The following is a 26,619-nucleotide window of genomic DNA, read 5'->3' as shown; positions in this document are numbered from 1 at the left end:
CATATTTCAAAACCTTGTTAATATGAAAAGTATACTGTCTTCAAGTAATTAAAAATGATCTTACTTTTTCCTTGCAATCTGAGAAAGCAACAGCATGTGAAAACTTCTGATCCTCTGTGCAATTACACTCCTTCCGACTGGAAACATTAGCACACTGTTTGAATTTACCAGTTTTCTGCAAACAGAAGTAACAGATGTTGACTTGTTTTTCTGTGTTGCAGGATTTCCGCAAAGTTATAAATGTTTAATAAATATTTGTTCCCTGAGTAAGTAAAATTTCTGAGAAGTTAAAAGGAGAAAGCAATTCATTAATAATAAAGTAAGAAGAGAAGTACAGTATTTCTGAATTTTAATTGCCACCTTGCTTGGTAATTTGAACCCAAGTATTACTCAGCCACTCGCCAGTTCACCTCGTGCAGCTGCAAGGTACCTAGAAAGCCTATGTCATTCTGAATTCTACATCCCAGCACTACCAAACTAACTGCTCTTGGCCCCTGCCATTGCAGGATCCGCACAGAGACCTAAACGGAGTGGCCTTGATAACGTGGGGGTGCATACTCTTCAAACTTACTATTTCATACTTGTCTTTCTTTATAGCATATATTGATATTTGAAATCTCCTCTATATCTGCCCATTTGTCATTCACTTACACTTGATCTGTCTTGCCAGACATTGGTTTATTTTAAATTATTATTATTATTATTATTATTTTTAGAGATAGTGTCTTGCTCTGTTGCCCAGGCTGGAGTACAAGGGCTTGATCGTAGCTCACTGCAGTCTTGAACTCCTGGGCTCAAGCAATCCTCCCATCTCATTCTCCCTAGCATTATAGTTGGGACTACAGGCACATGCCACCACAGTCGGCTGATTAAAACAAATTTTTTTTTTTTTTTGGTAGAGAGTCTATCTGACTATGTGATAGATAAGAAAAACCCTTTTTCTGGGAAGAAAGTCAAGCCAGTTGCAGAAATTTGCAAGCAGCAAGGAGCCTACTGTAAAGCCTCAAGACCATGGGGACAATGTCTCCAGACCATGTCAGAGACCTTCACAGCAGCCTCTCCCATCACAGGCCCAGAGGCCCAGGAGGAAAAAGTGGTTTTGTGGGCCAGTCCCAGGGTTTTCGTGTTGTATGCATCCTAGGGACTTGGTGCCCTGTGTTCTAGCTGCTCCAGCCATGACTGAAAGGGGCCAATGTACAGCTCAGGTTGTGGCTTCAGAGAGTGAAAGCCCCAAACCTTGGAAGCTTCCATGTGGTGCTGAGCCTGTGGGTGCACAGAAGTCAAGAACTGAGATTTGGGAACCTCTGCCTAGATTTCAGAAGGTGTATGGAAATGTTTGGATGCCCAGGCAAAGGTTTTCTGCAGAGGTGGGGCCCTCATGGAGAACCTCTGCTAGGGCAGTGAGGAAGGAAAATGTGGGGTCGGAGCCCCTACACAGAGTCCCTACTGGGGCACTGCCTAATGGAGCTGTGAGAAGGGGGCCACCATCCTCCAGACCCCAGAATGGTAAATCCAGTGACAGCTTCGAATTAGACAAAACTTGTTCACCATTTTTTTTTAAAGGACCACTTTTTTTCTTTAGCAAGAATGTTTTCCTACAATATATATTTATTGGAAAACACCCAAATAATGAAATTTCTATTATTTAATATAACTTTATATTCTAAATTATGACCAGCTTGTCTATAAGTATTTATCTCATTACATTTACCTAATTGTTTTAATCATTTACCTAGATTATTTATGAAAACTGTGATAGTCATGATTTAAAGTTATGAAACTGCCATTGCAAAGTTATAACTGAGACAGAAAAGATTTGACCTAACTGACTCCATACTGTTCTTAACCTCTGAGCTGTCCTTGTTCATTCCTAGGCATAGGATAAACTAACTTTGGGAGGAACTTAGTTTGTAGTTTAGCTTTGAAACAAAGACGATAACAGTCCTTTCCCACAACGAACCCCCTTATTGTCTGTGGATCAGACTGCCTAAAGCCACAGGATTAGAAGTTATGGCAATTTTACTAAATTTAAGATGCATCTATCTTCATTAAATCCATATCAATGTCTTATTTATTAAAAACTACACAAGCAAAGATCATTCTGTTTTGGGCTGGGTTTATAGTTTGGTAACCCCTATGCCAAATTTTAACAACTTATAGTATTTGGCAGGGATAAATATGAAACTACTTGATTTATAAATGCAAACAAAAATGTATCCTGGGCAATTCTTAAGACATTTCTAATATTACTTTACCAATACTTATAAAGCTAGCTTATTTATTATAGATTTTACTTGTTACATAAACTTGAAAAGCATTTGACTAGTCTTTTCTTTTTTAGTATCTCATTTAAATGCTTGTATTTTTGTAAGCCAATTCATTAGAGCTCTTTTACATATTTTTAGTAGTGAAACATTCTGTACACAACACATAAATACAATACATATAAAAATGTATTAGGCATGCTGATAGAAGTATATTTTACAGGTTTATGAAGTCCCTCCCCTGCCTTTCTTCCTATCTTAGACTTTCAGATTCTTGTTAACCTGTTTCACAACCCTAGACAGTTGTCAGCTAAATAGCCTTAAATTTACACATTAAAGGAAACAACGCAGGGGAAAACCCAGTAGCAAAATTTACATCACAAAGTACAGAGAGACCGTCTGGTGGTGCTAATGGGAAACACTTTTATTTTTCTTTAAGCCAAGCTATGCTGTTTTCTTAAAAACCCAAGAGTAGCCTCTGTTGCAATAACTATTTTAGTTAAAAAAAAAAAAAATCAGGTGAAAATGGAATTCAGTCAACTGAGAAGAAAAAGAAAAAGAACACTTTTTCTCAAAAAAAGGATAAGATCTTAGGAGAGAAAAACAAACTAACAGAAAAACCCAACACATGAAGGCCTTTCAAATACACACATGCACACATGTACACATAAACACACACATCTTGGATGTTAGCCTTTCAATTAAGCTGACTTTTAACCACTGAGCTCCTTTAAAAAAAATTTTGTTTAAAATCTTATTACCATGTTTCAGCTAGGACAAAATGCTGCTGTACTAACAATGATCACACAAATTATACGATTTCTGTATAAAGCTGAAATTACATGATTTACACAGAAATTATACAATTTCTGTATCAAGTATCAGAGAACTCTAAATGTAACCAGAAATTAACACCAGCTGTTGTTAAATGCCAACTTTAGTCATTTAAAAGGAAACTGCAGGACAGAATCCCAAACCAGTTTCTTCCCTAATAATGGGTCTCAGGCTGTAGACTACTCTCTACCATCCTAGAAGCAGGAAAAAAGCTTCGTCTTCCCTGTTGGAAGCAAGCTCAAACTTCATAAAGGACTTACCTGCCCTCCACTGTCATGGAAGCAGGAAAAACTTGCCTTCCTGTTGGAAGCGAGCAAAACTCCAAAAAAAAGAGGAGTGGTACAGCAAAATAAACTTTAGATCTTGACCAAATTTTGGGAGATCAGGGATTCTCTGGAGGGGGTGCTCTCAGACCTCAGCAAATTGTCCTATTGGTTTGAGCCATAAAGTTAGCTCATGTTGGTACCAAGCACTGATAGGAGATTTGTCAAAGGTCAGGGGCATCTCCAATCAGAATCCCTTCGCGGTTACCAAAGTGCGAACCTAGAAAATCTGAGACAGGTCTCAGTTAATTTAGAAAGTTTATTTTGCCAAGGTTGAGGATGTGTCTGTGACACAGCCTCAGGAAGTCCCGATGACATGTGCCCAAGGTGGTCAGGGCACAGCTTGGTTTTATACATTAAGGGAGACATGGGACATCAATCAATATCTGGAAGGGCAGGACAACTTGAAGCAAAAACAGGAAGACTCGAAGTGGGGAGGGAGCTTCCAGGTCACACATAGGTGGCACACAAATGGTTACATTCTTTTGAGTTTCTGATTAGCCTTTCCAAAGGAGGCAAATCAGATAGGCATCTATCTCAGTGAGCAAAGGAGTGACTTTGAATAGAAAGGGAGGCAGGCTTGCCCTACTGCAGTTCCCAGGTTGAGTTTTCCTTAGTGATTTTGGGGACCCAGGATATTTTCCTTTCATACCATTGAATGGATATAGCATATTTTGTTTATCCATTCATTAGTTAATGCACATCTGATTCTTTCCACTTTCTGGCTGTTATGCATAATGCTGCTATGAAGTTTTTGTTTGAACATACGTTTTCAATTCTTTTGGATATATCTAGGAGTGAAAGGGCTGGGTCATACAGTAATTCTAAGTTTAACTTTTTGAAGAAGCACCAAACTGATATCCATAACAGCTGCACCCTTTTGCATTCCTGCCAGCAATGCATGAGAGTTCCAGTTTCTCCACATTCTCACCAACAATTATTTTCATTAGCAAAGCCATTATTATAGCTACCCTAATGACTGTGAAGGGATATCTCAAGCGATTTTGATTTGTATATCTCTAATGACTAAGATGTTGAATACCTTTTTATGGGCTTGTTGGCTGTTTATATATATTCTGTATTAGTCTATTTGCATACTGCTATAAATACCTGAGACTAGGTAATTTATAAAGAAAAGAGGTTTAATTGGCTCACAGTTCCACAGGCTGTGCAGGAAGTATGGCAGCATCAGCTTCTGGGGGGGCCTCAGGGAACATACACTCACGGCAGAAAGCAAAAGGTAGTGGGGCAGGAAGAGTGGGAGGAGGAGCAGGAGGAAGAGAGAGAAGAGGGAGTTGCTATACACTTTTAAACAACCAGATCTCATGAGAACTCTATCATGAGAACAGCACTAGTGAAATGTTGCTAAACCATTCATGAGAAACTGCCCCATGATACACCAGGCCCCACCTCTAACATTGGGAATTACAGTTTGACATGAGATTTGGGTGGAGACACAGATCCAAACCATATCATTTTCTTTGGAGAAATGTCTATTCAACTATTCAAGAACTTCTTCATCTATTTCCTTTTCCTTTTCTTTTCTTTTTTTTTTTTTTTTTTGGTGAGATGGAGTCTTGCTCTGTCACCCAGGCTGGACTGCACTGGTGCAATCTTGTCTCAATGCAACCTCAACTTCCTGAGCTCAAGTGATTCTCCAGCCTCAGCTTCCTGAGTAGCTAGGACTACAGTAACGTGCCACCAGTGCCCAGCTAACTTTCGTGTTTTTTAGTGAAGATGGGATTTTGCCACATTGCCCAGGCTGGTCTCAAACTCCTGAGCTCAAAGCAATCCACTGGACTTGGCCTCCCAGAATGCTGGGATTAAAGGCATAAGCCACCATGCCTAGTCAACTTCACCTATTTCTAATTGGGTAGTTTGTCTTTTTGTTGTTGAGTTGTAAGAATAATTTATATAGTCTGGATGCTAGACCCTTACTAGATATATGATTATATGATTTTTAAACATTTCTCCTGTTCTGTGGGTTGTCCTGAACAAAAGTTTTTAATTTTGATCAAGTCCATTTTATCTATTTATTTGCTTGTGCTTTTGGTGTCATATTTAACAAACCATTGTCTAATCCAAGGTGATGCTGTTCACCTATATTTTCTTATAGAAGTTTTATAGTTCAAGCATTTACCTTTAGGTGTTTGATCCATTTTGAGTTTATTTTTGTATATGGTGTGAGGTAGGGGTTCAAATTCATTCTATTTCATGTGGATATACAGTTGTGTCAGAACTATTTGTTGAAAAGCCTATTTCCCCTCCTTGAATGGTCTTGGCACATCTGCTGAAACTTAATTGACCATGGATGTATTGCTTGATTTCTGGACTTTCAATGCTATTCCATTGATCCATAAATCTATATGATCCATAGGTCTACATGTGTATCCTTATGCCAATACCACACTGCTTTTTGTTATTGTTGTTGTTGTTTTGGAGACAGGGTCTCACTCTGTTGCCCAGACTGGAGTGCAGCAGTGTGATCATGACTCAGCATAGCCTCAACCTGCCAGACTCAAGCATATTCCCACCTCATCCGTCCTCCCAAGTAGCAGGGACCACAAGTGTGAGCCACCATGTCTGGCTAATTTAAATTTTTTTTTTTTTTTTTTGTAGACAGTGGTCTTACTATATTGCCCATGCTAGTCTTGAACTCCTGGCCTTAAGTGATCCTCCTGCCTCAGCCTCCAAAAGTGCTGGGATTACAGGCACATATGGGCACATATATGCCCATCTGAGTATTAACTGTAATATATAAATGCTCTATATCCTTACTTAGTCTTTTGAATACTTGATCTGACCATTTCTGAGAGAGCAGTGTTAAAGCATCTCATTTTTTAATGTGATTGTCAATTTCTCCTTGTGTTTTTATCAGTTTTGACTTTACATATTTTGAAGCTCTGATATTTGGCACAGAGAGCTTCATTACCAATAAAACTCAATAATTTGGTGTTAAGTTGGGTCCACTCAGCTATTCAACCTGTTGACTTCTCTGTTTCATTGATTACATTTTTAATTTCTAACTTTTTCTGTGATATCTCCAATTTTTTCATGGCTGCAATATTTTCTTGATTCTTTCTGAAAATAATTATTATACTCATTACAAAGTTTTTTTCCAGATATATATTAACTTTGTTTTCCGAGGCATCAGAGTTTTTTAGTTGTTGAGATTTATGCTTCTTTTTTATTGGGTAAGTTTTCTTCAAATGTTGGATATTTTACAATTCTCTGCTCATCTTTCTGTAGTCTATCTGTTACAATGCTGTTTTTTCTGTAATGCCATCATACAAGATTGGTGAGTATGGAAATTATTTTAGTTTAACAATGAAATCACATCATTGGTTCATATGTACATGCTCCCCAGAATGTGAATATTTTGAAGTGATCAGAGGCAGAGGCACATAAGTTGTGAGTGGTCTGCCCAATCCTATCTTCCTAATTCCCTCTTGTCCTGTTTGTTTTAGGGAGTGATTTTGCAGAATAAGAGGTTTGGCAGGTTTCACTTGTGCAGAAAACTTGTGCAGAAAACTTGTCATTTTTATAAATTGCTCTGGGCTTCCTTGTTCTCATTACCCTAGAATGCATCCAGCAACTGTGGGAACTGGGCTGCAAGGAGGACCATGTCAGCATCTTAGTGTCTGAGACGGAGGTTCTTGTCTCTCGCAAGTGTCAGTCAGAAGCTGTCCTGGACACTGTCTGCCTCTGCAGCCCAGATCCCCACTCTGGCTACTGTAGCCCGTGTAGGAGTTGCAGAAGGCATGACCAGCTCAGCTGCACTTTCCATGACCAATGCTGCAGAGAACCTCCTTGCCTTTTAGTATCCTTTTACTTAGGAGTTGAAATCTCAAATTCCCTCTTTTGGCATCAGTTGTGTGTGAGGGGGTTACTTTTTTTTTTTTCTTTTTATTTTGCTACCAGTTATGAGCTCCTCTAGTTATACTTATCTGTGCATCTGATTTGATTTGCTTGCTAACTTTAGAACTTTCTCAAATTTCCTGACCTCTTAACAGTACTCTTCCTATCATCTATTTATCTTTTACCTTCACTGCTACATCCCATTGGAAAACATGTTTATGGGTTGGGCGTGATGTCTCACGCATGTAATCCCAGCACTTTGGGAAACCAAGGCGGTAGGATTGCTGGAGATCAGGAGTTTGAGACCAGTGTAGGCAGCATAGTCAGATCCCCATCTCTACAAAAATGTCAACATTAGCCAGGCATGATGGCACATGTCTAGTTCCAGTGACTTGAGAAGCTGTGGCAGGAGGATTGCTTGAGCCCAGGAGGCACAGCTGCAGTGAGCTGTGATCGCTCCACTGCACTCCAGCCTGGGTGACAGAGCAGGATCCTGACTCTCCAAAAAAAAAAAAAAAAAAAACCAAAAATATGTTTATGAATGTTTCATGAAGTTTGCCCAGGAGAGAGTGTAGATGTTTGTCATTTTGGTTTGATCATATTTTTAAAAATACAAACATAATCATGTTACTTTCTTGCTTAAAACCCTTAGATGGCTCTTGATTTCTCTTAGGATAAAATTCGAAATCATTTCCACAGCCTAGGAGATCCTGCAGCATTAGGGCCTGCTGTCTCCAAACTCTCTCTCTAGCTCATTATGCTCCAGGCTGAATGGTCTTTAGGTTATTCAGAGACACTGAGCCTTTCCTCATCATCGCCCTTTGTGCCTGGTGTTGCCTCAGCCTGGAATGCTGTTTGACTCCCTTTCCAGTCCTCTCTGTTACTACTTTCTCCTCCTTTGTTTGGTTAACCCCTACCGATATATCTGTCTTGACTCAGAAGCATTTCCTCGGGGATGTCTTTCCTGACTCACTCATACTGTGTCTAATCTACTATTGACCTATCTTAAAGTCTTTAAAATGCAGATTTCAGGAAGGTACCCCATAGTTTCTGATTCAGTAGGTATGAGATGAGAGTCAGAAAGATGCATTGTAAGAATATTTTTGGGGTGAGCATAGTGGCTCACGCTTATAATCCTAGCACTTTGGGAAGCCAAGGTGAATGGATCACATGAGGTCAGGGGTTCAAGACCAGTCTGGCCAACATGGCAAAACCCTGTCTCTACTAAAAAGGTAAAAATTAGCTGGGAGTGGTGGCACACACCTGTAATCCCAGCTACTAGGGAGGCTGAGGCAGGAGAATCACTTTAACCCAGGAGACAGAGGTTGCAGTTGAGCCAAGATCATGGCATTGCACTCCAGCCTGGGTGACAGAGGTAGACCCCATCTCAAGACAAAACAAACAAACAAAAATATTTCTGAATAATTCTGGTTCAGGTTATGCAGGGCCATGCTGTTCAGAAGCCCTGCACTAGACGACACCATTTAGTTTGCATGTCTTTTTGCTTAAGATATACAAATTCTTACCTATTAGAGTCCAGGAAGCCACCATGCTTATATTGCGCATTGGTGTATCTTCAGAAAATGTCTGGATAGTGCCTGATAACACTGGAAATGCTGAAATTAACACTTGTTGGATGCATAAAAGATGCATTAAATAAAAAAACCCCTCTTATTTACTTAGGTATACATACATTCCCTATTTAACTCCCAAGAAAATCCTGGGGAAAAAACCCAGGAAACTAAGGATTTCCATGTAAACATAGTAAAGTCATATTTCAGTAGAGGAGGTGGTTCTAGTGATACAACAAGGCTTGTCTTTGGGAGAAACTGGATGTGAAGAAGAACTCAGAGTCATAGTTAATCATTTCCTGGAGCAGAGCTTCTTAACCTAAAACCCAAGATATCACAAGAAGTCTGTTCACTTCCTAAATGTGTGTGTGTGTGTGTGTGTGTGTGAATGTGTATTAGTATGTTTCACAATTTTAAAGCATTCCCTAAGTCTGTCACTGTTCTGTGCACCTGGGGATACAGTAGAGATGAAATAGATGAAAACCTCTACCTTCTGAACTTACCTTCTTATGGGGTCAGAAAGACGATAAATAAGTGAGTAAAATATGTAAAACCGTAGTCAGTGGAATGGAGAAAAACAAGGCAGGGAAGGAGAGAGACAGTGGAGATGGGGGTTAGGATTCTAAATAGAGTCAGAGAAGGGTTTACTATGATAGTGACTTTAGAAAAAGCACCTGCAGAGTCAGCCATGTGGTATCAGGCAGAAGAGCACTAACACAGAGGCAACTGTGAAGGCCATGGAGTGGAAATGAGCCAGCATATTGGAGAAACAGCAAAGAGACTAGCGTGGCTAGAGCAGATGGAGCTGGGAAAGTCAGGTCAAATGTATGCTGAGGCCAAATCATGGACAACTTTGTAAACCATTGCAAGAATTTGGTTTTCACTCTGAATGAGATGGGAAGAGAGTGGAGAGTTTTAAGCTAAGGAAACACCAATTTTATGTCGTTGTGTGTGTGCACATGTGTATGAATGAATATGACTGTCTGTCTGTGCATGTGTATAGGCAGGTGGGTACATTTTTCAGGAAAGAGATTCCACAGGCATCCATGTGGTTTCCTTGAGAAGCTGCCCCATGCTGCACTTTTCCTCTGAACCTAATGGCTCCTCCCTGTTCTCCCTTCGTCCCTCATTCCACCTCTAGAGAGGCAGGGTGCTGCTGGGGGTTGGTCATTTTCTAGGCAGAATTTTTGCAGGAGTTTAAATGTGCTTGCATTGGAGCAGGCCGTCTTCTTCCCTCCTGGACACCATCTGTTCACAGGGCTAAAGAACTGGGGGCTCCTTTCATTTGAGAAAAAATGCTGTCACCCCATCAATGAAATCCAAATGGGAGCCAGGGAGAGTCAAGGGGAGGGGCTGAGGTAGAAGAAGGAAGAACAGAACAGTAATCATGGTAATAACAGCAGCACCTTCTCATTTAAGACTCACAACTAGGTCCATATAAAATTTTACTGAATGATTTCCTGAATTCAAATGAGTATTAGTTTATTTGTAAAAAATGTTATTTACCTTTGACTTGTAAAATAGATTTCTTGGTATGGGTTTGCTAGGATCTGCATGATAAAAATTATCTGTGAGTGGAACAGCAATTCCCATATTAGATGGAGGCCTGTAGTTTATCTGCAAGAGATTAAACAAAAAAAATGTGTAATTCATTATTATGAAATATTTATTTTATAGATCTTGATTTTCTAGAAAACCAATCAATGCAAAAATTCCATTTTTAACTACAAATATTAAGGTAGATTTCTCTTCCCCAGCTCTTCTACCCCTCATTTTCCAGAATTTCAACAATTTTAACCCATGATAATATATCTTGGATGTTGTAAATAAGTGAAAAAACTGCCATAAAGTCAATGTAATAAAGTTTAAACACTTTATCAAAGAGTCTTAGTGATGTATCACAATTAGTAAATAATTCTTCTAGTTTGATTATTTACTTTTTGTCACAAGGAAAGTTATAAGTAATAAGTTAGTTGACAAAGAGTAACATTTTATATTTGAAAAGGTCGCAAACTCTGACAAAGCAAAAATTAAAATTATTACATTGAAATGGGTAGATATATAGTTGATTCTTTAACAACATAGGGGTTAGGAATGCAGACCTCCTGCACAGTCAAAAATTCACATATAACTTTTGACTCCCCCAAAACTTAACCATTAACAGCCTACTGTTGACTGGGAGCCTTACTGGTAATATAAAGTTGATTAATATATATTTTGTATGTAATATGCATTACATACTGTATTCTTACAATAAAGTGAGCTACAGAAAATAAAATAAAAATGCATTTACAGTACTGTCCTGTATATGGATACTGTAAGTTTACATCATTTGTTTACAAGGTGAATTGTCTGGCTGAAATTGAGGGAAACTGTAGCTGAAGACCTCAATCTACAGTGTACTTCAAGAAATTCACCGTTTTTTTTTTTTTTTTTTTTTTTTTTGTAATGTCATGACTTTTCTCTGCTTCTTGGTAGCACTTCCAGCATCACTGGGTGCCATAGCCTTTTGCTCATTATAATACTTCATATGGGACCCACGGTGTTATTTAAGGTTTATAGTATTGCATGATGAAAAGTATATTAGAGCCAGGAGAGGTCACTTTTTACTGTGATTTGCAATTTACTAGCTAGATGAACTGCTTACATGGAGATGAATAGCCTCTCAGGGCATTTTAAAGGAATACTGGCAACATTTGAGTTCACCCAAATAGCAACAAGAAGTGGCTACAAAATTATTACAGCAGTATAGTGTGTACCACAGCTGATTTTATACAGTTATGATTTAATACTGTATCTTTACATTTGCTTACATTTCTCTGGCTCCATGTAGGATCTGTGTTTGTGTGTGTAAGTTTCGATAAATTTTAACTTTTTGTAATAGATTTGTATATAGTTTATGATAGTAAATGATAAAATAAACTAGTATCCCTCTATATTTTATGCATTTGTGACATATCCAACTTTTTATTAACTTTTTTGATATTAAAAAAATTTATTTATTTATTTTCGAGACAGAGTCACACTCTGTCACCCAGACTAGAGTGCAGTGGCACTATCTAGGCTCACTGCAGCCTCTGCCTCCTGTGCTCAAATGATTCTCTTGCCTCAGCCTCCCAAATAGTTGGGATTACAGGCACCTGGCACCTTGCTGGGCTAATTTTTGTATTTTTTGTAGAGATGGGGTTTCTGCATGTTGGTCAGTCTCAAACTCCTGACCTCAAATGATCCACCCATCTTGGCTTCCCAAAGTGCTGGGATTACAGGTGTGAGCCACTGTGCCTGGCCAATTTTTTTCTGTATTTCTTTCTTTCTTTTTTTTTTTTAAATTTCTTTTCTTTTTTTTTTCAACCATCCATGCTTGGATTTTTTCTGTATTTCTAAGCTATGGTTTGTCTGTGAATTTTTTCAATTGTCGCAAAATTCCAAAAAATGTCCAACGTATTTCTTGAAAAAAGTCCACATGTAAGTGGGCCTATGCAGTTCAAACCTGTTGTTCAAGGGTTGATTGTATTAGCTTAGGACAGGTCAATGCAAGGGAAAATAGTTGAATATATCACAAAAGCCAAAGATCACACCAACATATAAAGTGCAAAATTATAATAATGGTGACACTAAGTTACCAGGAAAAGTAATTATTTCAGAAAGTTTTTACATTTTAGAAATCATCATCACATCCTCAAAATGACATGAGGATTGAAAAATCACTGTGAAGTGTTTTGAACCACTCACAAAAGAAATGCTGAAACCGAATGGGTAGGTAATCACACAAAAGTCACATACAGCATTGCTTCTCTTAAAACAATATACTTAGATTTTTTTTTCTTTTTTACCGGCAAAGTTTTGATGAGGTTAAAACCCTGATTGTCTTTATGAACTCCACTAATCCAGTCTTCATGTGGGATAAGTTTGCTAGGAATGTGATGAATAGATCTGAGATAACCACAGCTGCTTTTCAATGTTGGCACCATTGTCGTAACAAAGCACTCACTAGAGGCTGACCATATAATAAATGCCAGTGAAGTTGAACCCTGGAAATAACCAAATAAATGAAGGTTATTTAAAGTAACTGTTATGGACTGAACTGTGTTCAACCAAAAATCACACATTGAAACCCCAACCGCCAGTATGTCAGAATGTGACTATATTTGGAGATAGGGCCTTTAAGGAGGTAAGTAAGGTAATATGAGGACATTTGGGTGGGCCCCAATCCAATGCTACTGGAGTCATCGTATAAGAAGGGGAGATTAGGACGTAGACAACACAAAAACTGAGGGGTGACCATATGAGGACACAGTACAAGCCAAGCAGAGGGGCTGCAGAGAAAACCAACCCTGCCGATAGCTTGATCTTGAACTTGTAGCCACCAGAACTGTGAGAAAATTAATTTCCTGAAAAAAAAAAAAAAAGAAAGAAAAAAAACTGGTAGATTAGTGTCCTCAATAAAAAAAAAAAGAAAGAAAGAAAAAAGAAATTTTTGTTGTTTGAGTCACCAAGCCATCAAGTCAGCGGTATTTTGTGATGGCAGGCAGAGCAAACTAATATAGTGAAGAATACAGAAAACTAAAAAATATAGAAAAAGAAAAGAAATAGAAAAAGACATGACAGAAGTAGAAAAATATTTGATCATAAAGCTCTGTTTGAGAATAAATCATAACGGGAAACATATTCTTTCCCAGGAAGAAATATATTCCAATCTAATTGGTTTTGAGAAACATTTGGAAATAAGCTAGGATCAAGAACATGAGGACTGGTCGGGTGCAGTGGCTCCTGCTTGTTATTTCTGCACTCCGGGAGGCTGAGGCAGGCAGATCACCTGAGATCAGGAGTTCAAGACAAACCTGGCCAATATGGTGAAACCTCATCTGTACTAAAAGTACAAAAATCAGCTGGACGTGGTGGCATATGCCTGTAGTCCCGGGTGCTTGGGAGGCTGTGGTAGGAGAATTGCTTGAACCCAGGAGGTGAAGGTTGCAGTAAGCTGAGATAATGTCACTGCAGTCCAGATTGGGTAATAGAGTGAGACATCTCAAAAACAAAAAAAAAAAAAAAAAAAAAAAACATAAGGACTAAAGTTAATAATAGTGTATTCACAGTGTATTATATTCAGTACTTTAGTATTTTCCCTGAATCCGCATATTATAGCTGCTTTTACCACACTGGAGGAAAATGGGTGCCTATATGAGATATTTATTCCGCAATGCTAATGATTTTACTACATATATGTGTCTTATACCATCACATCGTATTCCTTAAACATACACAACAAAATTTATTTTAAATATTTTTAAAAGACTTATTAAATAAATGCCATTATTACATCTAACTCATATCTTTGAGGCTTCCCCATTCACTGATGACCACCTGAATATTTGGTTTGATGATATGAATAAAATAACTTTGATTATTTACTTTTTTTTTTTTTTAAAGAGATGAGATCTCACTCTGTCACTCAGGCTGGGGTACAGTGCCACTATTATAACTCACCGCAGCCTTGAATTCCTGGGCTCAAGCAATTCTCTCACCTCAGCTTCCTGAGTAGCCTGGACTACAGATGTGTGCCACTGCACCTAGCTTTTGAAATTTGGAAATTTACTCTTAGCAATTTTGAAATGTACAATACTCTAAATATATTCACCATGCTATGCAAATAACTAAAAAACTAAAAGAAGATTTTGTAAAGACAGGATCTTGTTACCTAGGTCGATGTCAAACTCCTGGCCTCAAGTGATCCATCTGCTTTGGCCTCCCAAAGTGTTGGGAACACAGGTATGAGCCACCACACTTAGCCTGATTGGTGCACATTTTGAAAATAAAATTCACTTAATAATCACTGTATTTCACAAAGATAGATTTTTGGTAGAAATATATGCACAGTAAATGTGCTTGATCCTTAATATTAAACAACAATACAATTCGATAAATTCTAATACAATTTTGAAGTATTTGTGTACTTTAAAATTGTAGAAATACTAACAATCATAGCGATATAGTAGGTTCCGGTGGTGGTCATTTTGTCCTGGCCCCATACTCTTTGTCACCCTAAGAATGACGTATTTTTATTACTTTTGTCAAACACATTGACCCTGAATCTAAGCAGAGTTCCACTATTAAAGGAAATACAGAGGTCTAATGGCACAAGTTAAGTAAGATACAAGAAAGCTAACAGGAAAATCTGGAATGTTGGAGATTCTCCAGTACAACTGACCCAATTTCTACAATTAAATGGCAGGGGAAGAAAATGGAGTAGTAGCTCCTCTCAAATAAAAGACTTAAAAGCTAAACAACCACATATTGTGTGAATCTTGTTTTTATCTCAGTTCAAACAAACTGAACATAATTTTTTTTTTTTTTTTTTTTTTAGAAAATTAGGGAAATTTGGCTGGGTGCAGTGGCTCACGCCTGTAATCCCAGCACTTTGGGGGGTCGAGGTGGGTGGATCACGAGGTCAGGAGATCGAGACCATCCTGGCCAACATGGTGAAACCCCGTCTCTAATAAAAATAAAAAAATTTTGCATGTGGTGGCACATGAGGCAGGAGGATCATTTGAACCAGGGAGTCAGAGGTTGCAGTGAGCCGGGATTACGCCACTGTATTCCAGCCTGGCGACAGAGGGAGACTCCATTTCAAATAAATAAATAAATAAATAATTAGAGAAATTTGATTATGAACTACATTTTATACAATATTAAAAAGTATTTAAAAATTTTTAGGGTTGATAAGGGCCATTGTCATTATGTGGGAGATAATATACACTTTTTAGAGATGTATATTGAAGTATGTAAGCATGAAACCACATGCTTGATACTCGTTTTAAAATACCTCAGAATACAAACAACACACATTAAATAGGGATGATGAAACAAAAGGAGCACAATCTCGACTATTGTTTAATCTGGGCAATGATGTATGGAAGTTCTACTTTTGTCTATATCTTAAAGTTTTCATGATAACAAAATTTTAGAATATGTAAGAAAAATATTGACTTGAAAGGATTAAAGCCAGGCGTGGTGGCTCATGCCTGTAATCCCAGCACTTTGGGAGGCTGAGGCAGGCAGATCACAAGGTCAAGAGATCGAGACCATCCCGGCCAACATGGTGAAATCTCGTCTCTACTAAAAATACAAAAAAATTAGCCAGGCATGGTAGCACATGCCTGTGGTCCCAGCTACTTGGGAGGCTGAGGTGGAAGAATTGCTTGAACCCAGGAGGTGGAGGTTGCAGTGAGCTGAGATTGCGCCACTGCACTCCAGCCTGGTGACAGAGCAAGACTCTGTCTCAAAAAAAAAAAAAAAAAAAAGAAAGGATTAAAACGTACAGTTAAATGGAATGAGCACATGTCTAAAAGTATTTATACCAAGTATCCCAATTTTAGGAAAAAAATAAGAAAATATTGTAAGTTCACAGTTATTGAGCATTCTCTGGGTTCCAGGCACTGTTTTAGATATGCTATTTGTATTACTGTTAGAGTAGGCAAAAGTGAGCAGGAAAAAGAGCCCCTGGCAAAGGAATCCTTGGAGATGCTGCCCACTGATTGCCAGCACTGCCAATTGATAGCAAAAAAAAAAAAAAAAAAAAAACCAATGTCTACAGTGGCAACTTCTGACCTCATGATTGGGCTTATCAGGCTTATCAGGCCCTAGCTGGAGATAAACCTGGTAGGGACTCTATCTCATGACAAGCATGTCCACTCCTCCAAAATCTCACCCTAGAGTAGCCTTTTGCTCATTATAATACTAAAAAGCACATCCTGGGTGGAGAATTTAAATGCTAACAAGACATGTGATATGCGTACTAGCACGTGCAATCACAGCGCACACACCCAGGGGACCACTCAAAACATGCTTGCAAGTAACACCCCCTCGTGCCCCTTCATGAATAATCTTGTAAGATTCTCATGAAGAAGTTTTCACCAGTGCTAGTTGGGGCTGGCTCATTCTCTCGAGCAGCCTGCTCCCAGGGTATTGCCGCTTTAAATAAACTCTGCGGCTATTTAACCCTTGCCGCATGTCTCTTGGATGAACTTTTTCCTCCAAGAAGACAAGAACTGAGGACCCCACACCCCTCCTGGTAACATTATCACATTTAATTCTCAAAGTAACCATATGAAGTAGGTATAATTACTGTCACCTCCATTTTAAAGATGAGGAATCTTAGCCACAGTAAAGTAACTTTTCCGAGGTCACAAAATACCAGAATTGAGAGCCAATGCAAGTAGTCTTTGCTAAGGCTCATATTTTATCCTCTGTTTGGAACCTTTTCACTGCCTCTTTAAATACGCAAAGTGTTAAAAGTGTTTAGTCATTCTTGAAAGATATGGCTAGGTACAGTGACTCATGCTTGTAATCCCAGAATTTTGGGAGGCCTAGGTGGGTGAATCGCTTGAGCCCAGGACTTTGGACTAGCCTAGGCAACATGGTAAAACCCCATCTCTATTAAAAACACAAAAATTAGCCAGGTGCGGCGGGCCCGTAGTGCTAGCTACGAGGGAGACTGAGGTGGGAGGATTGCTTGAGCCCAGGAGGTCAAGGCTGCCCTGAGCTGTGATCATACCACTGCACTTCAGACTGGGCATCAGAGAGAGACCCTGTCTCAAAAATAGTTAAAACAAAACAAAACAAAAAAAGATAGGATTAAGCATAATTTTTTCCTTCTCTTTCACAGCTTATATGCTAAATTTGCTATAATTATGAATATAATGTGGAATAATTAAATCAATCTAGTCAACGTAGCCATCATCTCAAACACGTCATCATTTTGTGGTGAGAACGTTTAGAATTTATGATTAGCAATTCTGAAATGTACAATACTCTATTATTATTTATAATTTATGTTATATATAAAAATATAATTATATATAATAAATAAAATATACATATATTTATAATTACTAATAATAATACTCTATTATCTATATTCACCATGCTGTGTAATAAGACTAAGAAATCCCCATATTCTTCCTGTCTGAGATCTTGTACCCTAGGTGTCCCCAACCCCCTGGGCTGAGGACCAGTACCAGTCTGTGGCCTGTTAGGAACTGGGTCTTATAGCAGGAGGTGAGGGGCACACAAGTGAGTTTTACTGCCTGAGCTCCGCCTCCTGCCAGATCAGCAGCATCATTAAATTCTCATAGGAGCTCCACCCCTATTGTGAACTGCACATGCGAGGGATCCAGGTTGCACGTTCCTTATGAGAATCTAATGCCTGATGATCTGAGGTGGAACAGTTTCACCCTGAAACCATGCCCTCCCATCCCAGTCCATGGAAAAACTGTCCTCCATGAAAACTGGTTCCTGGTGCCAAAAAGGTTAGAGACCACTGTTGTACCCTTTGACTAGCTCTATTACCTCCACCTCTGCAACCACCATTTTGTTTTTTGCTTCTATGAGTTCAGTTTTTTAGATTTCACATACAAGTAGGGATGTGCGATATTTATCTTTCTGTGCCTGGCTTATTTCACTTAGCATAATGTTCCAATTCCATCATATTGTTGCAAATGGCAGACTTGACTTCTTGTAAAAGACTGAGTAGTATTCCACTGTGTATATATTCCTGTACCTCATTTTCTTTATCCATTCATCTGTTAATAAACCTTTAGGTTGACCCCATAACTTGGCTATTGTGAATAGTGCTTCAACAAACACTGGCACGCAGACATCTTTTTGACAAACAGATTTGAAATGTTTTGGGTAAATACCTAGATATGAGATTGCTAGATCATACAGTAATTCTAAAATTCAGATTTTTAGTTTTTTGAGGATCATCCATGCCGTTTTCCTGGGCTCTGCTAATTCACATTCCCAGCAACAGTGTACAACGCTTCCCTTTTCTCCACATCCTCACCAAAACTCACCTTTCATCTTTCATCACTTTCTACCTCACCCATTTATACAATTATAAGCTGATAATATACAATAGGAAAAAAAAAAAAGGAAAAATGCCAAAGAGCAATTGATTCTGTGTCTGTATCTAGTCCTCTCCAGTGATTTTTTGTGGTTCTCATTTACTGAATAAAGTAATGCTAACGATGGGTACATACCCTGGTAATTGTCCACTGTTAAAAAAAAATCTGACTTGTAAATGTATTATTTGAAAAATGTTTGTTTTTCCTGAGGAATTGAGAGATTTCTTCCTCCTAGTTAACAGGAGCTTAGTAAGCTACATGTGTTTTATTTTTCACCATTTAGTTTTTGTTTAGTAATTCATCTTTATCATGATTTCAGTAAATAAATCATACAAAGTACATATTAAGAACATGGTGTAAATAATAAGTCTTTATTTCAACTATTGAATTTCTTATTATTTAAAGTGTTTCCTATTTTTATTTTTGAGATGGAGTTTTGGTCTTGTTGCCCAGGCTGGAGTGCAGTGGCATGATCTCGGCTCACCACAACCTCTGCCTCCCAGATTCAAGCCATTCTCCTGCCTCAGCCTCCCAAACTGGGATTACAGGTATGTGCCACTGTGTCTGGCTAATTTTTGGTATTTTCAGTAGAGAAGGGGTTTCTCTATGGTAGTCAGGCTGGTCTTGAACTCCTAACCTCAGGTGGTCCACCCGCCTCCACCTCCCAAAGTGTTGGGATTACAGGCATGAGCCACTGCACCCTGCCTGTGTTCCCTATTTTTAAACAGTCGAAGGAAGAAATGTAATTAACTATATATACATATAAAGCAATAAAAAGTAGTTCAAGTTAAACAACAACAAAACAATAAATGATCTCAATTGCCACTGTTTCTTATTACCTTTTTCTTTAATTTTTAATGGGCTATTTGCAAAATTATAAATTGAACATATAAAATTGCCAAGGTTTTACTATGTTTTGGTCTGCAAAAGGGTAATTTCATATATCTCAACTTAATTATTATTATTATTTGAGACGGAGTCTTGCTCTGTCACCCAGGCTGGAGTGTAGTGGCATGATCTTGGCTCACTGCAAACCTCCACCTTCTGGGTTCAAGCAATTCTCCGCCCTCAGCCTCCCAAGTAGCTGGGACTACAGTTGTGTGTCACCATGCCTGGCTAACTTTTTGTATTTTCAGTAGAGGGGGTTTCACTACATTAGCCAAATGGTCTTGATCTCCTGACCTTGTGATCTTCCTGCCTCAGTCTCCCAAAGTGCTCGGATAATAGGCATGAGCCAGTGAACCCAGCCTTAATATTTTTGTGGTAAAAAAACATGTATCTGAAATGTGCAGTTACCTTCAGTGGCATCTCAATTTTTTTTTATTTGTTAAGTCTGATAAATATATAAGTGGTTACTAAAAATATTATGTAGGACACAAATCTTTTTTTTTTTTTTTTTGGAGACGGAGTTTCGCTCGTTACCCAGGCTGGAGTGCAATGGCACGATCTCGGCTCACCGCAACCTCCGTCTCCTGGGTTCAGGCAATTCTCCTGCCTCAGCCTCCTGAGTCGCTGGGATTACAGGCACGCGCCACCATGCCCAGCTAATTTTTTTGTAGTTTTAGTAGAGACGGGGTTTCACCATGTTGACCAGGATGGTCTCGATCTCTTGACCTCGTGATCCACCCGCCTCGGCCTCCCAAAGTGCTGGGATTACAAGCATGAGCCACCGTGCCCGGCTCACAAATCTATTTTTATAAAATTATTAAATGTTTTCTTCAATATATTTATCCTTGTAACCCTATACTCTCATGTGTGTACTTATAAATAAGATGTTTAAAATGATGCTCATTAAATGTTAATAGTAGTTGTTTTGGAAAATATTTTCATTAGTAGGAGATGTTTTATAATTGAAGAAAATCCTACCTGACGTAAAACTTTGCTAGCTGCAGAAATATTTATTAGATAACTGTCAGTATCATCAAAAGTGACTTTAGCTGTAACTTCCAACAAATTAGGGTTTCCAACAAACACAGTCAGCAGTGGTATTTCAAGTTTTTGCAAATCTATGGAAACAAGGATAGCAGTTAATAATACATAATGAAAACTGTAAACTCAATTTAATAATGATTGGCTAATCTGACTTTAGAACATCAACAGAATCTATTCTGCAGGTTGCACAATGGCTGCACATATAGTTAGCAATTTATATAGAGTCAACTTTAATAGCTCTGTTACAGGAAAGGGGTTCTGATCCAGACCCCAAGAGAGGATTCTCAAGTCTCACACAAGAAAGAATTCAGGGGGAGTCCACAGAGTAAAGTGAAAGCAAGTTTATTAAAAAAGTAGAGGAATAAAAGAATGGCTAGCCCAAAGACAGAGCTGGTGGTTGCCCATTTTTATTGTTATTTCTTGATGATATGCTAAATAAGCGGCAGATTATTCATGCCTCCCCTTTTTTAGACCACATAGGGTAACTTCCTGACATTGCCATGGCATTTGTAAACTGTCATGGCGCTGGTGGGAGTGTAGCAGTAAGGAAAACCAGAGGTCACTCTCACAACCATCTTGGTTTTAGTGGCACAAACTGTTTTATCAGCAAGGTCTTTATGACCTGTATCTTGTGCTGACCTCATATCTCATCCTGTGACTTGGTTTTATATATACATTTTTGGTGCTGCAAAAGAAGTAGCACTAGAATATTAACTATAGAGAAGGATGCGTCTCACAGATGGAGCAATGGTGACCGCACACCTGAACAGGGGAGGGGAAGAGGTTCTTATCCCTGACATAGCCCCTAGTGCTGTGTCGTTCCCCTATTGGCTAGGGTTAGACTGCACAGTCAAAGCTAATTCCGATTGGCTGCTTTAAAGAGAGCGGGGGTAAGAGCCAGAGTGGCAGGGTGAGTGGTTTGGTGGGAAAAATGGTTACGGCAGAGCAGGTGACTGGGGGTGACTCAGGTCAAAGCAAGTGACCGGGATGAGTCAGGATGGAGCAGGCGACCAGAGCAGGTGATCAGTATGAGTCAGGATGGAGCAGGGGACTGGGGGCACAGATGTGAACAACTAATTAGAACTGGTAGGAAAGTTGTTTGCTGAAACTAGAGGCAAGAAGGCACAGAGAACCGGGAAGTTAAACTTTAAAATGGAGAATTAAAGAATGAGAGCTGAACATACAGACACACTGATTCTTTGAAGTAAAACTTGGAGTTCACTATATCTAACACTTAGAATGCCTTAACTGTCTGGGAATGCAGCCCGGTAGGCCTCAGCCTCATTTTCCCTAGCTCCTATTCAAGATGGAGCTGCTCTCATTCAAACACCCTTGACAGTTCTCAGACAAATTTAACTTTAAAAATATTTTTTTCCTATTTTCTCAGAAAAACATTGTGTCCCTCATTCCTCAGCCTGGCTCTCAAATGCTAATCAAGATCTCAGATAATACTGCCTATCCCTAGTTGGTTGATTAGTAGAAAAATTGAAGGGTACATGCTCAGTTGAAAGGGCTGTCAGTCAAGCGTTGCCAACAGAAAATGCTTATGCATTTCAGACAAAATATTTCACCAGGCCAATTTCTACTTGCAGGCCACCTGTTTGCATCCTTGCCATACTGAGGACTTTAAGGGAAAAACAGATTTGAAATATTATGTAGCCTAACAGCATCTTTACTGATCAATAAGCCAGAATTTAAAAGAAATAAATGATTTGCCTCAGGTCTCACTTGCAACTGCTTCCCTTAAACTAAAGTGGCCTACCCAGTGCTTCCTAGCCTTTACCTGGAGATTTTGTTGAAATGCAGATTGAGCAGGTCTGGAGTGAGGCCTGAGGTTCTGCATTTCTTTTTCTTTTCTTTTTTTTTTTTGAGGCGTAGTCTCGCTCTGTCACCCAGGCCACCAGGCTAGGAATGCAGTGGTGCGATCTCCGCTCACTGCAACCTCTGCCTCCCGGGTTCAAGTGATTCTCGTGTCTCAGCCTCCCGCCACCACGCCCATCTAGTTTTTGCGTTTTTAGTAGAGACAGGTTTCACCATGTTGCCCAGGCTGGTCTCGAACTCCAGGGCTCAAACGATACACCTGCTTCAGGCTCCCAAAGTGCTGGGATTACAGGTGTGAGCCACTGTGCCCGCCGGTTCTGCATTTCTAACAAGTGCTCTGGCGATGCTAATGCAGGTTCAGGGACCACATGTTCAGTAGCCTGGACTAGATTTTTCCGCAGAAACAGACAACTTAGTTGATTTGTTGGTTACTATTTGCTTCCATCAAACTGAATATATATAACTGATTGAGCCCTTTAATAAGCAATTTGGTGTATTTTAAAGGAAAAATAATTAGAACATTGTGGTGTTGGTGACAGAATATAGAGAGATTACAATGGAACAGATCTTAAAAATTCAGAAATGGTCAGAATAATAGGTAAATTGTATACTAAGATAAAGCTATATTTTGAAATCAGTAGAGAAAGGATGCATTCGTCAATAAATAATATTGGAACAACTAGCTAATCATATACAATATACCAAAATAAAATTGAGATAACCTAAAGAATTAAATGGAAAGTTAAAACCATAAAATTAAAATTCTAAAATTACTTGAATAGGGACAATTAGTCATATAATCAACAAGAAAGGATTTCTAAGGGTTTCAAATAGAAGGAAGTTTTTCAGGGCATTTAATCCACGATATTGAGGGAAATAGATGTTCTCAATTTTTTTTTCAAAGCTTCTAAGTTTTACTTATATAAATTGTATTCAGTTCTGTTTTTCAAATAAGTCTTTTTTTTAAAAATAGCATTTTGTCCTTTTATTATGGTTCCTATATCTTCTTTTACTCTGAGAGTTTTATGCATATTTATTTGATAGTGTCTTTCTGATTTTTCTGCTATCTCAAGTTCTTGGAGTCTAAAATTTTCTGTTTCCTATGCCTGTTGACTCTCTGTTATGTTGGGTCATTTCCTTACATAGTTTTAAAATTCTTTTCCTCAATTTGTGATCAGTGGAGACTGATATTCTTCCCCCTGGAAGTCCATATTACCTGGATTATGAAAGTATTCCTACAGAGAGTTAATTTAAAAAATATTTTCAATTTAATAAAATTGTGTGTGTGTGTGTGTGTGTGTGTGTGTGTGTGTGTGTGTGTGTGTGTGTGTGTTGGTCTTGAGCTCCTGGGCTCAGGCTGTCCTCCTGCCTTGGCCTCCCAAAGTGCTGGGATTAGAGGCATGAGCCACTGTGCCTGACCCCTACAGAGAGTTTTGTGCTTCCTTGTGTTTGGGCCCAGGCGTTATTATTTCTCAGCTTGGAATTCTATACCTGAACGCAGAATTCAGTCTCTGAATGTGATACAGTCTTGGAGTTTAGATTTTTTATGGAAGATTGCTTTTCCTCACTCTAGGCACCATGGAGATGATAATCCCCGCTGCTCCTGCTTTGGGCTGGTGGGTAGACTTTTCCTAATTCCCTCTTCATGATTTGATGGTCCCAGTTTTCTTTAATGATTTCCATTCCAACTTCCTTCCACAAAGTAGTAAGGCCCAAAGTCAAACTTTCTGTCAACACTTGGGCATTAAACTACATCTCACTGCCTTATGATCAATATCTGGGCCTCACATCCTTCGGGGAGTCATACATTAGCTAATTTCTTTGGCTTTAAGTTCCTTCTTCATTTCTGGTGACACGATTTTCTTCTTTTTCTTGCCCTTTCTCCCCTATTCCCTCCCTTCCATCTTTTATTCCTCTCTTCCTAGCTCAGTTATTTACTAAAATATTTTTGTTTTATTTTTTCCATTGTGCTATTTCTCCAGCATCTTGAATAATTTTTGTATTACTTTTACAATAAATAAATTTCTGGAAAAATGGGGGAAAGTAGGTAATTCTATTTCAAAGACTTTTTTTGGCTTAAAATACAGTCATCTTGTGGGATACCCAAAGGGCTGGTTCGGGGAGCTCTGTATATACCAAAATTCACGTATACTCAAGTCCCCATGCTGGGTCTGTGGGACTCACATACAGAAAAGTCAGTCCCTGTGTATATATGGGTTTTGCATCCCACAAAATCTGTGTTTTCTGTCCATGTTTGGCTGAAAAGCATCTGTGGATAAGGGAACCTGCACAGTTCGAACTGGTGTTGTTCAAAAGTCAACCGTAGTGGAAATAAATATAACAATACCAAAGTCATTAAAGAGTTTTCTTTTCAGAGGGCAACAAAAATCTATACTAAAATTCTGTGTCAACTTGGGGTGGTAGCAATCTCATTTTCCTCATTTGTAAAATGAGGATTATAATCTATATTTTTAGGATTGTTATAAACATTAAATAAAAAATGTACAAAAATATGGCTAAGCAAGGTGTCTCACTCCTGTAATCCCAGCATTTTGGGAGACTAAGGCAGGTGGATCACTTGAGGTCAGGATTTCGAGAGCAGCCTGGCCAACATGGCAAAACCCCATCTCTACTAAAAATAGAAAAACTAGCTTGGTGTGGTGGCATATACTTGTAATCCCAGCTACTTTGGAGGGTGAGGTAGGAGAATTGCTTGAACCCAGGAGGCAGAGGCTGCGTGTGATCTGAGATCATGCCACTGCACTCCAGCCTGAGTGACAGAGACAGACTCTGTCTCAAAAACAAACAAATAAATAAATAAAATAATAATATAGAGCCCAGTACATTTTAAGTGCTCAATAATTAGACACTAATACTGTTAATAGAATGCCATCAAGTATGGGAATCAAAGATAAAGTCAGTATCAAAGAGTATATTTCACATTCAAGAAAAAACATTTATTTTTGATATTTTCCTATAAAAACAAACTTACCTTTTGAATTTTGCATGACCTTAGCTTTTAAAACATGAGAGTTTCCCAGATCAAAGTATTTCACAATATTGAGGGATGGTGAATCATCATATTGAAACCAATAATTACACGGTTTTGAATATATCTTCCATGTTCGTCCATTCCTTTGCCCAAAGTTGTATAAGAACCACATGCTCTTCAGAAAGGTCATATTGTTGGGTGCTCTTTCAGGCATGGTAGCAAGGGCTACTGCATTCTTATTATCTAAAATACTTGTGATGAGGAAGCTGCTGTGCCCAGGAATCACTACAGTCTTCTCTATATCTGTATTTTCAAACAAGGCCTGAGCAACTGAGATTAAACAGAAGAGATTTGGCATTAAATCAAATATCCTATGTTTGCCAAACAAACTGATGTACATAGCTAACAAATACACTGTTTGAGTTTTTAAACTGTCTCTTAACCAGAGAACACATTTGCCAAATTTCAGATCATAATTCAAATTATTTTATAGAAAGTTTATCATGAATAGGCCATGCGCCTATGCTTTATTTTTTTGTTTTTGCTTTTTTTTTTTTGAGATGGAGCGCTCTGTCACCCATGCTGGAGTGCAGTGGCGCGATCTCGGCTCACTGCAACCTCCGTCTCTCAGGTTCAAAAGATTCTTCTGCCTCAGTGTCCCGAGTAGCTGGGATTATAAGCGCATGCCACCACACCTGGCTAATTTTTGTATTTTTAAAAGAGTCGGGGTTTCACCATGTTAGCCAGGCTGGTCTCAGACTTCCTACTCTCAGGTGATCCACCCACCTTGTCCTCCCAAACCTGCTGGGAATACAGATATGATTGCAGGCGTGAGCCACCATGTCCGGCCTGCTTTAATGTTTACTGCGAAACTATTCTATAAAATTTTTGGCAGAAAAAACTATGTAGAGCTAAGTAAAAAAAGCTGATTTTTTAAAAAAACTATGGAACTACTAAAAGCCTTAATAACCTGAAACCTGTATTGTGATTCTACAAGAGAAAGATAATGCAGCCAGTTTCCCCAGTACCTAAAGATGTGCTTATTACAAAGAAGATGCTTAATAAATATTTGTTGAATGGATGAGTAATTGAGTATTTAAGGAGAACGTAAAGATTTAG

The 26,619-nt window shown here is 38.7% G+C and overlaps 1 protein-coding gene across 1 annotated transcript in view; it reads right to left on the bottom strand.

The window, feature by feature from the left end:
* CATSPERB (cation channel sperm associated auxiliary subunit beta) overlaps positions 1-26,619 on the bottom strand; it is a 179,653-nt gene that overhangs the window by 11,477 nt on the left and 141,557 nt on the right. The window contains 5 exon segments of the mRNA XM_032287619.1: positions 65-175; positions 10,357-10,467; positions 12,684-12,881; positions 20,622-20,761; positions 25,501-25,830. Coding sequence (XP_032143510.1) covers positions 65-175; positions 10,357-10,467; positions 12,684-12,881; positions 20,622-20,761; positions 25,501-25,830 — 890 coding nt within the window.

The sequence above is a fragment of the Sapajus apella genome, unplaced genomic scaffold (assembly GCF_009761245.1).
Source record: "Sapajus apella isolate SASKATOON/1434 unplaced genomic scaffold, GSC_monkey_1.0 scaffold20, whole genome shotgun sequence".
In the NCBI taxonomy this organism is placed as follows: domain Eukaryota; kingdom Metazoa; phylum Chordata; class Mammalia; order Primates; family Cebidae; genus Sapajus; species Sapajus apella.
This window is presented reverse-complemented; position numbering and strand designations above follow the sequence as displayed.